Source organism: Lonchura striata, chromosome 10 (assembly GCF_050655825.1).
Source record: "Lonchura striata isolate lonStrDom1 chromosome 10, ASM5065582v1, whole genome shotgun sequence".
In the NCBI taxonomy this organism is placed as follows: domain Eukaryota; kingdom Metazoa; phylum Chordata; class Aves; order Passeriformes; family Estrildidae; genus Lonchura; species Lonchura striata.
The window spans coordinates 11,351,431-11,368,675 of record NC_140712.1 but is presented as its reverse complement, the minus strand read 5'-3'; the positions used below and the strand labels follow the sequence as shown (position 1 = coordinate 11,368,675).

General features: G+C 38.4%; 1 protein-coding gene across 10 annotated transcripts in view; it reads left to right on the top strand.

Moving 5' to 3' along the window:
• The first annotated feature begins 65 nt into the window (after positions 1–65).
• Positions 66–17,245, top strand: part of CGNL1 (cingulin like 1) — a 54,185-nt gene continuing 37,005 nt past the window's right edge. For 4 of the 10 annotated variants that reach the window (XR_014957491.1, XM_085588220.1, XM_085588218.1 and 1 more), the window contains exons 1-5: positions 66–1,023; positions 10,310–10,386; positions 13,983–15,582; positions 16,098–16,192; positions 17,099–17,192. Coding sequence is in view for 9 of the 10 variants with exons in the window: in XM_085588220.1 (XP_085444346.1) it covers positions 979–1,023; positions 10,310–10,386; positions 13,983–15,582; positions 16,098–16,192; positions 17,099–17,192 (1,911 nt within the window). In the remaining variant the exon portion in view is untranslated. The remainder of the gene's footprint in view (positions 1,024–10,309; positions 10,387–13,982; positions 15,583–16,097; positions 16,193–17,098; positions 17,193–17,245) is intronic. The other 6 variants (XM_085588221.1, XM_021532066.4, XM_021532071.4 and 3 more) reach the window with 5 other exon arrangements.

The window sequence follows — 17,245 nt, the reverse complement described above, 5'->3', positions numbered from 1 at the left end:
GCTCCTCCCCGGCCCGGCCCGGCCCGGCCGCGGCCCCCTCCCCCGCTGGAGGGGGCGGGCAGTGCGCGCTCGGCTCCGGCGGCGAGCGGGGAGAGCGGCGCGGAGCTGGCGGGGATCCCTCTGCAAGGCAGAGGCGGCTCGGGACGGGTGAGGAGAACGGCGGCGGGCGGTCTGGGAGCCGAGGGCGGCACTGAGCGGGCACGTCGCCCACTTTTCCCTGCCGCGATGGCTGGGGCCGGGCGGGCAGAGGACTGTGGCGAGACCGGACCGGACCGCGGCGGGCACGGGAGCCGTCGCCGTGCGGTGCCGCAGGCGCCGTCGCCCGCGGCTGTGGCAGTGGCTCCGGGCGCCGAGGCGTCCTCGGCTCCGTTAAACATACGCCTTTGCAAAGGCCGAGGGCGCCGGGCCCTCCCGGGCGTTTGGGGAGAGCGCGGCGGCTGTCCCGCAGGAGCGGCGGATGACGCGCGGGGAGCTGGCGGAGCGCCGGCCGGGCAGCGCTTCCCCCGGGCGCTCCTCGGGGCTGCGCCGGCGAGCGGAGCGGGGTCGCCCCGGGGCGGGCAGCTCGGCGGTCGAGTTGAGTTGACTGACTCCCGGAGTCCTTCGTTTGCGGCTGCCAGGAGCGGGCGTTTTCCCCCCGAGCGGGCCGGCCGCGGCTGCCCCGGCGCTGCGGAGCCGCAGCTGGAGGTGCTGCTGCCGGCCTTGGGCTCCAGGTGCGCGGGCGGGGCCCGGAGCCCCCGCGGGGCGCCGAGACCGCCTGCTCGCACGCATTCCTCCGGGATTCCTGGCATTCCTGGGCAGAGGGCACTCTTGACTTCTTTATCTCCCCTTTTATCCTGCGAATTAGCGTGTTTTTTGCGAAAGGGTGTGTCCGCGTTGTGTGTGTTCTTTTTCATGGGAAAAGTTTAGAATGGCAGTTCTGCCATTTGTTCTTCTTCCAATTAACTTTGTATCTGATATAATTTATATCCTTCCAATTTGATGACAACTTTATGGGAAGATCAGGGCTGCGATAAAGCTTCTGTGGTGAGTTTGCACTTGATTGGCAATTGACAGAACAGTTCTTGCCGATTTTATCTTCCCCTTTTCTTTAGCATGCAGGTATTTTTTAAAAGCTATTGCAATGCAGGTTGAATGATTATCAGAATAGAAAAAGTGGAAACCTCTTGTTGGAAGTTGTTCTGATTTTCTGAACATCTATACTGTGTTTATCTTGTGCAGACTCCTAGAAGTGAATCCTGTAGGTGAATGGGGAATCCCCTAAGTGTATCCTGACTTCTGGTACTCCCATGGGAACTTGATAGATTAAGTGTCTGACGCCTATGCTGACAACTGTCTTGTAGTTATGAACCTCTTTATATAGCTTGTTTTAGCAGACCCTTAAAACTTATATAAAATATAATTTAAATGGCAAAACCAAGCTACTGTTTACTTTTTAAGGTGCTTGGTAAGAACTTGTTTGACTAGCAATTATATTTTCTAGAAGTGTCATAGTCATTGAATTGTCTTGGGGTTTTTTTCTCATGTTAGACCTAGGAGAAATCTGCTTATGCTCACAGTGTGTTCTAAGCCAGATGTGGTTACAGATGATTAATGTAAAAGTGTAACAAGTTGCTATAAGTTTTTGGTTGGTTGTTTTTTTTAATAATTAGTTTGAACTTGGGTCTTTACTTTTGGAAAAAGACAATAAATTGAAATGAAAACTTTCATACAGTATTGAAGCCTATGATTAACAGTGTAGTAAGCATGTTTTAGAAGTTTGTCATGTTATGGGAGGCAACTAAACTGCTTTTTATTTTATGTTATTAATTTTGAGACACAGTTACATTTTTAAAACAGAAAGCTCTGTAAAACAGGAAAGCAATGCTTCTAGTTTTTGTTAAAATTCTCTTGAGATATTAAGATAATCTTTCACATAAGAGAAGATGGTTGTTTTTAGCACACAGTTGGTTGTTTAATATTCATGGGGTTTTTTAAAATAATCTGAGATAAACAAAAACTGCAGTGCTTCAAATGAACTATCTTACAAAGTGACTGATATTTTTACATGCATGTGTTTACAACTTAGAGGTGTTTCTGAAATGTGTTCATCATAGGAAAAGTATTCCTAGCTGGTTTACATACACCTTGAATTGCAACTGACATTAACTGTTTCTAAATGCTGCCTAAATGCAAATACACACTACAAAGGTAACTAATGTTGTGACAGTGCTAAAAAGGCCTTATATTGCTACCCCCCTTGATTACTGAATTTGTGTTGATATTTCCAAGAACCTCTCTACTCCATGAGTCTATCACACAACTGTTTGGGTATTTTTATTTTATTCTCATTATCTGACTTTTTGCTTTTAAATCTAATGAATCTAGACTGCTTAGGCTGCCTGAATTGCCTCAAAGCAAACCAGCTTGTTTTAATTTCTGTTAATTGCATTATTAGATCACACTGTCATTACTAAAATGTCTGAGAACACACTTAGGTTCCCCTGGCAGGGTTTTTATGGGAGATGGAGAATTTAATTTTCCACAGAAATAGCCTACAGTATGTCCTGTATAAGGAATTTTACCTCAGCGAAAGGATGACAAAGTTGCAGAAAAGAATTGGTGACAGTTCCTTCTTCTGGTCTACATTGTGTAATAGGAAGTTGCTCTTTCTGGGAGTATTGGTGAAACTGGTTTGTCTGGGTTCTGCAGTGTCATCTGAAATGTGCAGGTGAAACAACATGACCTCAAATGTGAGTTTTTAAATATTTTGTCATGGAGTGATGCAAGTTGAACATATATCCTGTGTTTATTAATAAACTGCTGAGTTTATTCAGCCTGGATCATAGTGGTCAGGTTGTTATTTAAAAACAGCTACTGAACTATTTTGAGGCCAAATAATTCTGCAGATGCAAAAATTTAAACAAAAGTAGACCATCACTCTGCTGTTTTACCATTTCTGCTTTTTGAAGTCATCGTGATGATGATGTCATTATTATTGGAGCCTTTTTACTGTGGAAGTAACCTGAAATCTGTATATTAATACCAAGTACACAGGCCTGATTATGCAAAGGAACATTCAGCCCATGGCAGCATCTACCTATGTTGATAGAAAGGAACTGCAAAGAATCTGGTCAAGATGACTGGTACTAATAGATTTCTGAGAAATGGCAATGAACACTAAAATAATTGGGCATTTTTTTCACTTCTGCACCCTCTCTGCAACTCTGAATGGCATCAGAAATGTTGCAGCTACCTGCTGCTCATGTCATCAGCTAAAGCAGGCTTAAGAAATTTTTGTTTCTTCTCTCTGTCCCACTTCATTTTTTTTAGAGGTGGGAGGAGGTTATCTTCTACCTGATCAGTTCAGTGATACCATTGAGAGGCAGGTTTTGCAAGGAATTACATCCTTACAATATTGAGATTATCAAATGTTTTGAATGGTCAGGGTGAGATGAAGGTGTTAGAATTTCTCTGATTTTGTTGCTAGGTCTCGGCAAACTGTGCACAGAGGAAGGTGGTACAGACTTGACATATCTTGAACTTAGTAATTACTTACCAATTACTTCGGTAATTCTGTTTTTAATGCATCTTGAATGATGTGTTGGAAGGATGTACAAAAGCATAATAAATAGGTCGTTTTTGCTATTTCTGTTCTTATTTGGCAGAAGAATGGAGAATCCACTCATTCACTCACCAAGTTAATGTATGAGGGAAGGTGATTCACGTGTCCATGGAATGTTTATTCCAGGCATGTTTATCTGGAAACATGAACACATTTCAGAAACTGCTTTGACCTTGACTCTGAATGGTATTAAATCAAAATGGTATTTTTCAGTATAGCCAAGAATGAAAACTTAATCTTAAACCCAAAAAAATTAACATGTTAAGAATGTATGTGCTAAAGATTTAGTGGGTCAGTAGTCATGGAGTTGCCACTGTTTGGGATTAGAGCTCACTGTATTTTTTGTGATCTTGTACCATCTTTGCCAACACAGCTGGCAGCCTCCTTGGAGGAATTTATCCAAATGTAGGCTTATAGCCTTTCATTTGATATAAAGTGAAATAAAATGGATGACAAGATTCATAACCAGACATTTTAGGTAGATAGTTTCATTTTTCCAGGATCACCTCTACATTTTAGCCAAATGATATGTTTTAATTTCTATTGGCCAATCTTTTCTATTTCTGAGTTTCCTTAACCAGGCTGACAGTATGAGATTTAAAATTAATATTCTGGAATCTTTTCACATTCTTCTTAGTTTTGGTAAAAACAGCAGCAAGGAATAAATGTGATTGGAGGAATGTCTCAGAAAGCACTTAGACTGCAAAAAGCCACCAGGGAGCTTGGTAAGACTGGAAGATGCTGCAATGATTACCACTGTGGCCCCTTTCTTTGAGGGTCCCCAGGCATGCAAGGAGTCATGATCATTCAGATATTCTCAGCAGTCTGAGCGTGACCATATTTTGACTCCAGGCACTTGCAGCAGTTCATAATACTTTCGTTTCATGTGCATTGCATGCACCATTTAAAAGTAGCTAAAATGTGGACATGGAAACTAAATACAAAAAGGAAAAAGAGAAAAAGTGAAAAGGAGATCTATTGTCTAGGCTGCCCATGCTTACATAGCCATACTGACATGTGTTTATGTGTTTCTGTGAGTGTATATATAAACACACTTGCAGAAGCCTGGTAATTACCAGCCTTTAGGAATGTTTTAACTCTATTCTGAATTCTGTTGAAAGATACCTCTAAGAACTGTTGGAGTTCATTAGAATGGGAGATGTATTTCATGTACATAAAGATGTGCAAAAGGTTGTAGTTATTTGCATTCTGCTTCAACAAAAGCATAATGCAGAAGTAGGGTAAAATTTAAGCTTTCATATAGAGATGGGGGAGTGTTTTCAGTGAGTAAATCAAGCTCAGTATATTTTGTTGGCCTTGTTGTAAATGGTTGGGGTATGCCTTCATACATTTATTTGCACACCATTAGCTGCTATATGCAGGGAGTAAACGTTCAGCAGTAGCAGCCTTTATTTACAAGAACAATTGGCATGTAATGTTACATTATAATTCCACAAACACTTCAAGCTTCATAAAGAAGCAGCCCTACCTCTCTCATTTCCCTAGTAATTATGCTATTCCAGTATGAAGGTGAGAAGTGTGGCAGCTTAGGATAGCTAGTTAAACCTGTGCTTGCAGGGCCCACACCAGGTCACTTTGGCTGCATAGGCTTTGTAAGCCCTTCTAAGTGATTCAGACCAGCTCACCATGAAGCTCCTTTCCTCTGAGTTTTCTAACCTCTCTTTTCTATCCTCAGCTCTTTGCTCTCAGACAGTGTGATGATATCATCTTGTCTGGTGGGGCCTGGGCTCAGGGCCTGCAGTTCTGACTGCATATTTAAATTTGAAAACGCATGGCTGAGTTAGTTGAAAGAACCTAGATGGGTATGAAGCCAAGTGTTTAAGGAATACAATGTAATTAAGACAAAGTTTAACAGTAGAAAAATGGAAGGCATAACTAGCTTGAATACACATGAAGCTGTGGCCTGATGTTGGGTGTGTAAATATGACTCCTACAGCCTATTTTACATGTAGTTTTTGTACTTAAATACTTGCATCTCCATAGAGATTAACCCTGCTCTTTGTGTCTTTATATATGTGAGACCTTGGTCTTTGCAAGCAGCTGTACTCATAGTTCATTATTAATTTTGTTCAGGAATAAGTTACACATATATAATCAAGGTCATGCAAGTTCCATCTGTTGTGTTGCTGTAAAAGTAGTTCCTGTAGACAACATATAGTTTTTGCATGGGAACAATGAGAAGAAGGTCCACTGAAACGTCACATTTAAAGTGAAGGAAAAATGTTTGCAGTATAGAAACATTTTATTATTTAATTATGTTAGATAATTTTATAAATAACCTCTTCCTGAAGCCCTTGTAAAAATTCTTAACAAAGGTTGCCCTAGTTGTGTCCATTCCTTTAAGAAGGGCTTTCTAAGAGACTTAACAAACCTGAGATTTTTTGCTCAAGCCTTTAAAAGGATACTCTCTTCTATTTAAACAATAATGATATCATTGGGATGTACTAAGATAATTTCCTTTGGAACAAAATACAGTTTCTAACACTGACAATTGGAGGAAAATGTGATGAAGCAACACAGAATCTCTTGTGGAGTAGATGTATTCATGTCAGATGTTTGGATGCAAACCAGCTATTGTATTTGAAATCACAAATCTCTTTTAGAATCTGAGTATCCTCGTGTCTCTCAGCCATCTTTTCTGTCAATACATAAAGATATGAACATCAAGAATTTGATAAACTAGAAGAGAATATATAATATTTCCCTTTTAGTGACTTCATTACTTTTTTTCCTGTTTTTAACCTTTTTTGCAACTTTTTAGGAAAAGTTGGGGAAATTGAGTATTGTGTGTATATAGTCAACTCTGAAATAAATATTTATAAGGTTTTGTTGTTTGCTTGCTTTTTGTGTTTGAAGTTTGTAAGTATTAATTGTAGTGCAATGCAGTCAGATACAAGATAACCCCAGTAACTGGATCCTGTTAGTGGCAAAAGCCAACTTGTTCAGGAGCTTTATCTGAGCCTGTATGGGAGATGAAAGAGTAGCGTGGCACAAATACACTCAGGCAGGTGTTTGTACCACAGGAACCACGAATGAACAAGTGCAGCTCCCCATCTCCCTCCAGTGACTTAGCTACTGTCACAGTCTGCAGGGCCTGGGGCTACTCACTGCAGATCACATGAATTTATTTCTTGGAACCTTATTTCAGATACAAGTTGATTTCTGTTTTAGTATACTTTGAATATGTTTGATTTTGTTTCTGATTCCCTTTTGTTTATGATTTGGGAAAATCTGAAAATATTACTTCAGTAGAGAAAAAGAGAGCTCTTAAATAATGATACAAAGTATATAATGCAGTGGTAATAGTTTAGAATATTAGATGAGAAATTTGGAGGTTTCTTAGCATTTTCATCATAAACAAAATTAAGGCTTTACTTTGCACTCAGGAAGTTAGTAGGTCATGTGTTCTTTCCTCTGGGGATAAATCCTGTAAAATTATGACTGCATGAATTCATACATAGCAAACAAAGAAAATGGGATATATGTATTATGTCCTTGTTTTCAATAAAACTGAAAATTTTTGAGATCTGAGTATCTGCCAAAATATGTTGTCATTGACTTACAGCCATTGAAGCAGATTTTAATTTGGAAAAAAAACAACCAACCAACAAGTAAGCTGACAAAACCTGCTAGTTGTCACACAGCTCAAGCATTTGGCTGATCTGTCACATACTTTCATAGGACTAACAAGATGTTTTACATTTCAAACACTGAGACTTCCTCACACGCAACATTTTTCAGCCAGAGGGAGTATGAACCCAGTTGTAAGCAAGTGAACAGTATCTTTTGCTCTAACTGCTTTTAATTGTTCCTTCTACTGACAGACTTTATTAAATACAGCCTCTTCCTCTCCTTGAAAAGGTGACTACTAATACTCTGTTTTGCTGGCTGTCTGAATAAGGTTGTTTAATACTTGGGTGGAACTGAAACTGAACTTCTCCTTTCACAGGCAGCAAACCCAAAGATCATCTGCATTTTGGGGAGAAATTAATAAAATAATATCTGTAATGTATATTAACTAAAGCATGGCTCTTGGCTTTTACTAACAGCTATGGAAGAAAAGTATTATTTGGAATTTTCATCCTGCAGGAAGTTCTAACTTGTCATCTATAGGCTGCCATCTGAAATCAGAAGAGAAAGTGGTTTTTTTTCACAGAATAGAAATGAAAGCAATTAATTCAGAAATGTTGAAATACTTCCTATAAAAAGGTATTTCTCTGAGTCAGTGTTCCTGGCTGGACTTCATGTTTCATTCAAGGCTATATGATTCCCATACTTAATCCCAGCTTGGTCAAAGGAGAAAAAAAACCAACTCGTCGTGTTTAGGGAAGGCACAGACGTGCCTGGCTTCTGGTGTGGGGGCTGGAATTCCTGCTCGCAGAGGGAGGCCTGCGTGGCCCACTGGCAGTGTGGGTGGGTGCTCCTGCAGCATTTGCTTTTCTCCATGGCCTGGCAGTGGCTGGGAATCTCCCTGCAGGAGCAGTGCAGGGTTGGATCCACAGCCCTGGAAGTGCAGTGGATGCAGCAGCTCAAACCTGCTTGTCTCCTCTTTGTACTGCACCAGTCACTAATGCATGTGCATGGGGGACTGGAGCTAAGGTGGTGCAGGGCATGGAGTGCTAAGTGCATTTGGGTACAGTGGTTTTGGAAGAATATAACTGCTAGCTTTTTATGAAATATGTAAGGCTAATTCTGCAGTGAGAGGTCAGCCCTGTCTTGGACACTGAAGAGATGCCTTGGTTTGGTCTTGTGTCTGTGATACCAAGCATTAGTCCTTGCAGTCTAACACTGGTATGTGGAGTTTTGAAAAATACATGCTGTGTGGCTTAGGTTCACAGGAACTCCCGATTCTTTTCAAGCATAGAATTTGTCACAGTATCCTTCCTTTCAACAAGTAGGAAGAAGAGATGGGACATGAAGCTTTTGGGCTGGTTTAAAAGGGAATAAATATTTAAAAACTCAATAGTTTGTTTTTTATTTAATTTATAGAAATTTTAGGTAAGTCTTCGATGCTGACATCAGAAACGCCAACAGCAATAATAAAATAAATCTGAGTAGTTTTTTTTCCTCACTGATGCCTGCAGATATAGAATGACACAATATAGTGTAGAAAATCCTTTGTTATAAACTTTTTGAAAGTTTTGGATTTTGATCACTATATAGGGAGTGGCAGTTTGCAGACAGTGCTGGGGAAAAACAAAAAGTGACAGTTTCATTGTATACTGTAACTATCATAATTTTTTTTCTAATGACTGGGAGGAGTAACTGCCACATGTGCTATATAATTTTATATAGACAAAAAAACCTCAAGGAGAAAAAATCTTAAATGGGAATAAGGAATCTGTTGGAAAAACAGCAGACTTTTTTCAGATGTCTTCTGTTGCTGAATATTGTCAGTTTGCTCTTAAATGAGTTCTACTGTCTTTTTTTACAGCCCCATATCTAGCATTTTAAAATTGCACTTTTATCCCTTCTGCTCTCTGTAAGCAGTAGATCAAATACATTTATCCTGCTCCAGAGCTGTCTTCTACCTGGACTAAAAGGGACGGCAACCCAGGCCCACTTTTCTTTGGCAGGAGCAAATAGGATTGACATTGATGAAGTTTCCCCTCATACTTGCGAGGCATGTTTGTGAGAATGTTTTCCATCAAGTGTAAAAACATTACAGTTTTGGTCTTTCCATAAATTATCCTGTCTGCTTCCTTTTCTTTACCCTCACACTATGTAAGTTTTCCTTCCTGTTCTCTCTTGAAGTTATTTCCTGTCCTTTTTCCATAATGCTGTCATTTATTATTGACCTAACACCCACTTTGTGTGATGTTGCTGATACTTTCTGAATAGTCAGCTGCACAGAGAATCTATTATTTAGCTTGGAGGGCAAGCTCAGTGTTATGTAAGGTTGGAGAACAAATTTTATAGTTCCTTCCTGACATTTTGCTGGGCGTGTGAAATATCTGAAGTAAACAATCATAAACTGTTACATCCCATTTTTTGAAAAAAGACACTGATTAAATAATGGGGACCATGAGGATTTTTTTTTTCTTCTGGTAATAAAAATTTTGAAATAAATTACATGGAACCAAATATAATTTGTAATTTAGCTTGAAATAGTTTAAAATTCTCAGAATTCTCAAAGTTCTCTCCTCCAAAGAGGACATAACAGGATATTCCCGCATCTTCCTTTAATGAAAAATCTTCAGATAATCCAGTCTTAGGAGACTCAGGATTGTGATATTGGATGTGTGGGAGTTTCTGGTTTTCTGACATTAAGGAAGCCAGGAAGGAGTCCTAGTGCCATAAAACAAGTCAGATCTCTTTTATTCCTCCATATTCCCTCTCATGCAGAGTTTGGCATTTAACAGGATTGGGAAAGCAATTTTTCTGAATAAATCTGCCTTGTAGTTTTGGTTAAAGAAGAACAGAAATGAGTTGTGGAGACAAGTCCATGCCTTTGTGATGGTGTAATGTTAAGAAGGGAAGAGACATGTCTGGCACAGGAGTATGTTTCTCAAAGGCACTCTTTTCTGTCCCTTGTTTTCAGGGAGGGCAGCCAGGATTCCACATGACAGAGGTTTTATTTTTTGTGAGCAGGTCTCACATAGCTCTTGTTAGCTAGCTATAAAATAGCTGTGAAAGGAAATGTTTTCAAGGAATTAAAAAAAAGTTTTTGACTTGTTAAACCTTCAGTGTTCTTTTGTAGAGTATCATATCACCACTGAACAACAAAGTGCTACAGAAGAACATGCAGAGTGTTGGATTTTCAGGTTTGAAAACCTCTGTTGACAAGTTCTCTTTATAAACAACAAATGTCATAGTTTCTATTTTTGGCAAAAAGAAGTTGTTCAGAAAAATGGAACCATTTCTGAGTAATGATAAAATGTGGGACTTCCATACCCACTGAAGTCCATATTTAAAATGAATGTTTTAAATACCTTTATGAAGTCTTACTTTAGGAAGAAATCTCAAAACTGAAAGGCTTGAGCAGCTTGGAGTGCCAGTTTTGTTTATTTGTTCACAGAAGTTTTTAAAGATTGAATTTGTGTTTTAACTTCATTGTCAGGGATAGCAGTTTGAAATTTTCTGCTCACCTGAAGCAGTCCAAGGCCACGTTGCTGACAAAATAGGTGATCCCATCATTCTGTGATACCTTACTTGCTGACCTGATAGCAAGATGCTGATGATTGTATGTCCTTGACTGTATTATCTGTTTTAGCAAGTAGAATATTTTCAAAAGAAAATAATTCTTGAACTAGTCTTTTTTTATGTCTTGATTAATTTGTATGTGATGTTGTAATGACACTTCAAGATAAGAGATAGGAACTGGTTTTATAATAGAATGAAAGTCATTCACCTGTTTAAAACCTTAATAGAGTCATTGCTTCTGTTTTCTGAAAATTGTATTTTTAAACCCTGAGATAGCAAATAAAATTACTAGCAAGACATTAAAGAACTACTTTGGTAGAAAACCTGGAATTAGGACTTATATCACTCTCTGTAAAAAAAAAAAATCTTCTTTATTTTTTTAACTACAAGTATGTAACAAGGAGCCACACAAACAATTACCTTCCCAGCTGCCATTTAAATATCTAACCTCTCTTCATAAGATGAAGAATAAACAGACTCTTTTGTCGTAACTTTTGAGGGCTTCAGCAGCCTTACAGAAGATTAAAACCGGGCAGTTGTAGCTGTCAGGGCCCCCAGCTGTCAGCTCCTGCACTGGATCAGATGTCAGGATTTCAGTCGGTCACAGCATGGAGCACAAGGCTGATTTCATTTACCCGAGAATGCCAATCTGCAGTTTTTCATGGCTGAGGTGTGTACTGAGCCAGCAGAGTTTTCAGATGTTCTCATTTTTGACATGGTGACATCTGTCAGAGGAGTGGGGCAGACAGATGGGAGAGGAACAGCTTCAGTCCTCTTATCCTCCTCTGTTGCTGTAACCCTGCCAGAGCCTGAGATGTGACTGTACAATGTGTGTGCTGGAGAATGACTGTAACTGTAATTAATCAATTAACATAGTTTCAGGATTTCCTCAGAAAGGCTGCATGTGATGAAAGCCAGTAATGTTTTTTCTTTAATTTAAAATTGCTTACAAAATTGCAAAACCACTTTATTGTGTATTGTAAAACAACTGTTTGATATTATGTAGTTCATGTGAGTATTACCCAATGCAGCTTGACATCCTATAAAATAGAAATTCTATGTAAAACCTTCAAATATTTGAATAGTAAGGTCATCTGTCTTGTTTTGTTGTTGATGTCATGGGAACTTATAAATGTAATCTTTTTTTCACAGTTCCAGAAAGTTAAAATGTCATTTAAAAATTTGTTTGTTTAGCCCTTTTATTTCTACAAGGTTTTATCCTTTTGTACAGTAAAAATTTTATTAGTACAGTGCATGTGAAGAAGGCAAATACACATACTTCTTTATGGTTTTAGAGACAAATTAAATATATTAATTTAAGTTAGATTATTAACCTAAATATTCTTTCCCCTATATAGTAGGGGAGTTGGTGTTCTGTTGTTATTTTTGAGGGGATGGGGGTTGTTTGTGGTTTTTTTTCTGGTTATTTAATATTTTTAGCAAATTTGCAACAGGTTTGAAAGCACTGCTTTTGCAGTCACCCCCAAACAGACATATTGTAATTGTATTGTAATGTATTGCTTATCTGCTCCTTATGCTGATTGATGTAAATCCTTTTTAATTTTTAGCTTTTAGGTTTATTTTTATTGACTCCTTTTTATATTTTTAGTTGTTGCCATTGCTGAGAAATTCAGATAAACTGTACTCTTTTTATAGGTCTGCTAATACAGCTTGAAGGCGTAGTGTAAAGTTTCATATACTCCTTAGTTTGTCTTAGTGGCATTTGCTGAGTGCAGAGCTTTTTGTGAAGATGTTCACATATTCATCCACTACACATGAGTGTGACCAACTGTGTGTAAATCAGGGGTTTCTCTCAAATGCTCACATGTGAATATGCCATATGAAATTGGTGAAAATTTATAAGCCTACTGCTGAGGAGGAGCAGGAGTTGGTTTTTAGAGAGGAGCTTTTTTAGAGAGATTTTTGAGGGAAGCTTTCCTGCTTAGGAGGAAGAATTGGATGGAAATTAGTATTTTATGAGTATTGAGCCAAACTTTTTCATTCACTGTCAGGAAAGAATGAGAACTCTGCTCTTGACTAGAGTATCTGAGGGGGGTGGTTCATGCTGAGATAGACAGGAGAGTGAAACTGGCTGCAGAGGGTTGTTTTTCCATGAGACATCCTGTTGTTTTGGTTTCCTCTTGCTGATTACCATCGCTCAGTGATCTTGGGTTTGTCAGGCCACAGTGATGACTCAACTCCCCAGCTAAGTTCAAAAGTTTGTTCTCTCCAGGTTTTGTATCAGACTCACAGTCTTGTGTTCCATTCTTTTATAGACACACTAGTACTGTCACTGCACTGCCTCTGCCTTTAGACAGTTGGCTAATAATCTGCAACAGACTAAAGTAAATCTGCCTGCAAACCCAGCTGTTAGAGAAAGAAAGAATGGCATTTAACATTAAAAACACGGGTAGGGTTGAATTTATTGTTTTCTAGATTGAAGGCTGGAGTTAGCATTCCCATTGGATCTGAAAAAGGCACTGTCAACCTTGGAAATACTAGCAGTGTTTTTCCATTTTTGTTGCTCAGCAAAGTATCTTGTTTTAAAATAGCAACTGTTTTTTTGGAACAAGCTTGCATTGGAAGATTGTTAAATTAATCTGTAGGAAAGTTTATTCTTAGGGGTGACAATGAGATAATAAATAAAAAAATTTATTTTCAGATGTCATTAGAAACAAATGTTGAAACCCAAGTACATAAAAAACACAACTCAAAGGAATGAGGATGTTGATCTTACTTGCAGTGCTTTAGTTACCTGAAACTCATAAAACCTTAAACTGCCTGGTTGTGTTTTGCTGTCCTGGGCTTATGTTTAAATGTTAATATGGCTGGTACAAAAGGCTGTCTTTAAAACGATCACTGGTTAGTGAAGGGTACAGTCTTCAGTAAATATAGTGGAAATACTGAGAAGTCATGCTTTGACTCAAAAAATTGTACCAGAGTTGCTTATATTTAAAGTAATTTGATTGCAAAGCAATGAGCACAATCTCTGTGAAGGTAACATTCATAAAATGACATTACATTGATCAGAATATGTCAGTCTGACATTTGTCTTTGTATCACAATGTATTCACTTTGGGCCTGATAGAGCTTGGGTATTGATTTCCCTGCATTATTGCCATTAGTCTTTATCATCACATTGAATGGTAGAATAAAGTAATTAATGAAATAATCTAACTTAAAACAATGAGAATTTTGTAATTTTTCTTCTGTTCAGATATAATCTTCTGATAGACATGGAGCCATATTTTGCTGGTTTTAAGCACATGCAGCAAGACTATGAAGTCACTCTTGAACTCGCAAGTGAAGAGACTCAAAAAACTAAAAATGTGCAAAATTCTAGGACAGGGTCTTATGGTGTCAGCATTAGAGTCCAAGGAATCGATGGACATCCTTACATAGTACTGAACAATACGGAAGGATGTTTGCCAGAAAATCCTCCTCCTCCTGGAAAAGAACAGCATGTCATTCCTCAGACTGTAACCAAGCCAGCCATGGACTCCAGTACTGCTTTTAAGTTGGAGGACAAAATCAGTGAACATACAAAATTTGCTGGAACACAGCACATGCAACCCTCTATGCCTAAAAAAATGCAGATAACCGATGTGAATGAAAAGGAAAGCGGATTGCCAGATTTTAAAGATGAAACAATGAAATACTCAAATTTGTTGAATTTTCAGAGACATCCTGAACTTTTGCAGCCTTATGATCCTGCAAAAAATAATTTGAACTTGGATAATTACCAGTCTTCTGTATGCAATAAATCTAAGTCTTTTGCAGATGAAAAAACTGAAGCAAAGCCTTGGATTTCCTCATCAAAAGTAGTGTCCCTACAAAAAACAAATACGCACCTTGCAGAGTCAACCAAAGCAAATTCAAAAAAAATACATCTGAACAGGTCAGTGGAAGATCCAAATAAGCAGCTGCAGGATTGTCCGAGCAGCACAACCAGCCCAGGTGATGTGTGTGTTTCAGAGTCATTTTCATCTGCAGGAGGATCCCCCTGTGTTAGTCCCCCTGCTTATCCTGAGACAAAGAAACCTAGACCAGATGTTCTTCCCTTCCGCAGGCAAGATTCCACTGGGCCAGTATTGAATGACTCCCGAAGATCCTCGTCCTCATCAACTACTCCCACTTCTGCAAATTCCTTATACAGATTTTTACTGGATGACCAAGAGTATGCCATCTATGCAGACAATGTTAACCGCCATGAAAACAGGAGATACATTCCATTCTTGCCAGGAACCGGTCGTGATATTGACACTGGTTCACTTCCAGCAGTAGATCAGCTAATTGAAAAGTTTGATAAGAAAGTTGATGCTCACAGAAGAGGCAGGTCAGGAAAAAGGAACAGAATTCATCCAGATGATCGTAAAAGATCAAGAAGCGTTGATAGTGCCTTGTCATTAGGACTTGATGTAAATTCAGATTATTTAGGTGAATTCAGTAAAAGCTTGGGTAAGTCAACTGAACACTTGCTGAGACCATCTAAAGTTTGCCTTCACAAGCAGTTATCCAGAGATCAAAAGTCACCTTCCAAAGAGATGAAGATGTCTGCTCGAAGTATTGGAAAACTGCAAATGCCCAACAAAGACACTCAGAGTAGCAGTTTCAGCTCTTTGCAACACCATAAACAGAATGGAATAGATACAGACAGCTTGATGGGTAGATCAGCTACACTCCCAGGACAGAGTAAGAGAGAGGAAGTTAAAACAGTAACTTCTACTTTGTTGTTGCCAAACCGAATTACAATTACCCCTGAATCAGGAGCCAAGAAGATTTCTGTAAAAACATGTTCATCTGTCCCTAATATACAGGTAATTTTGAATTCATTCTTTAACCTGTTCTTTGCACTGTAGCATATGAAAGCTGCCATATTGTTAATTGTGTATTTTTCTGGTCTTCATTAGAACAAATTCCCATCATACAATACTTCCAAAAGGGGTTGTTCTGGAGAAATGTAAATATAATTTTTTGTTGTTGTTATAAGTATAGAAAACCTGATCTGTAAAACAACTGTTTTTTATATGGGCAAAGGAAGATGGTGAGGCCAAACAGGTTCTCATAAATGATGTTACGAAGATTCTTAAGCATAGATGCACAAAAGTAGAATGTGAAAAGGTATGTATGCAAAATCAAGTTGTTTTCTTTTGGTGTGGAGTATGGTTTCTTATTACAGTAAGGCAAAACTCCAGTGGATCTTTAGGAACTTCAGATCCATAGCACATAAAAGTTTTCACTAATAGGATAGAATGGGAAATTCCAATTATACTTGTTCTGTTTACAACTATCACAGGATTTTTATATTTTGACTTTTATCTTTATCTTTTAGTCAACTCCTGATCTGCTAAAGGGCCAGCAAGATCTTGCACAGCAAACAAATGAAGAGACTGCTAAGCAGATTCTTTACAATTACCTTAAGGAAGGGTCAGTAAACATACTTAACTTTTGGATAAGAGACTGCATTTTCTCAATATTTGTCTTCTATTAAATTTGAAATGTGAAACAGTAAAGTGAAAGCTATAATTAGATGAAACATCTCTTTCACAATTCTGTATCTCAGCTGTGTCCTCTAAGCCATTATCTGATCTCAAAATACCCAGGTTTCTGTACTTACATAAGGTGTTGTAAGGATATGATTAAATGCACTTGAAACTTGTGAATCAGAATATGGTTTGTCTTTTAAAGACATCTGGGATTAAACTTCATATAATATAGAGGTTACTGGAGAATACAAATAGTACCTCATGGAACCTTAAGCCTTCGGCTTTTTTAAACAGCAACAACAATGAATTGTTATTTCCTAAGGTTTGACAGAAACCCTCTGTGCTTTTAATACTTTGTATTTTCTACTGATAACTTATTGAAATGTAAAGGAAGGTTAAATTATCTAAAAATACATGATGCATTTAAATTTCTTTTAATTCCTGATATAGCAGGTTCTGGGACCTGTTCAAGTGTTGTTTTATGGTGCAGTAGTCAGGACTTCTAAAACTTAGAACTAACTACTTCTTATTTCAATATGTCTGAGTAATACACATGCTGAATATCTGTCTTTCCACAGCCATAATCTTGCAGAAGAGATTTGCACTTCAAGAGTTCAGAGGTCTTTTCTTGTTTGGTTGACTTTTTAGAAAACATTTGGAATACAAATTTTCCATTCCTCTCTTTGAAGATTTTAGCAAATCATAGTTAAGATAATTTCTGATTTGTTTGTATTATTTTGGGGTTTTTTGTGGAGATTTTTATTCATTTGGACAGTCTGAATTTGGTTGGATGTTAACAAAATAGTAACTTTGATCATATCATTGCTTATTTGTACTGTCTGTTTAGAAGTCCTGATAACGACGATGCAACAAAGCGGAAAGTGAACTTGGTTTTTGAGAAAATTCAGACTTTAAAGTCAAGAGCTGCTGGAAAAACACAGGTAAAGAATTTTTCATTTGCTTTGGCTTGTTTCAAAGTAGTGCAATATTCAGG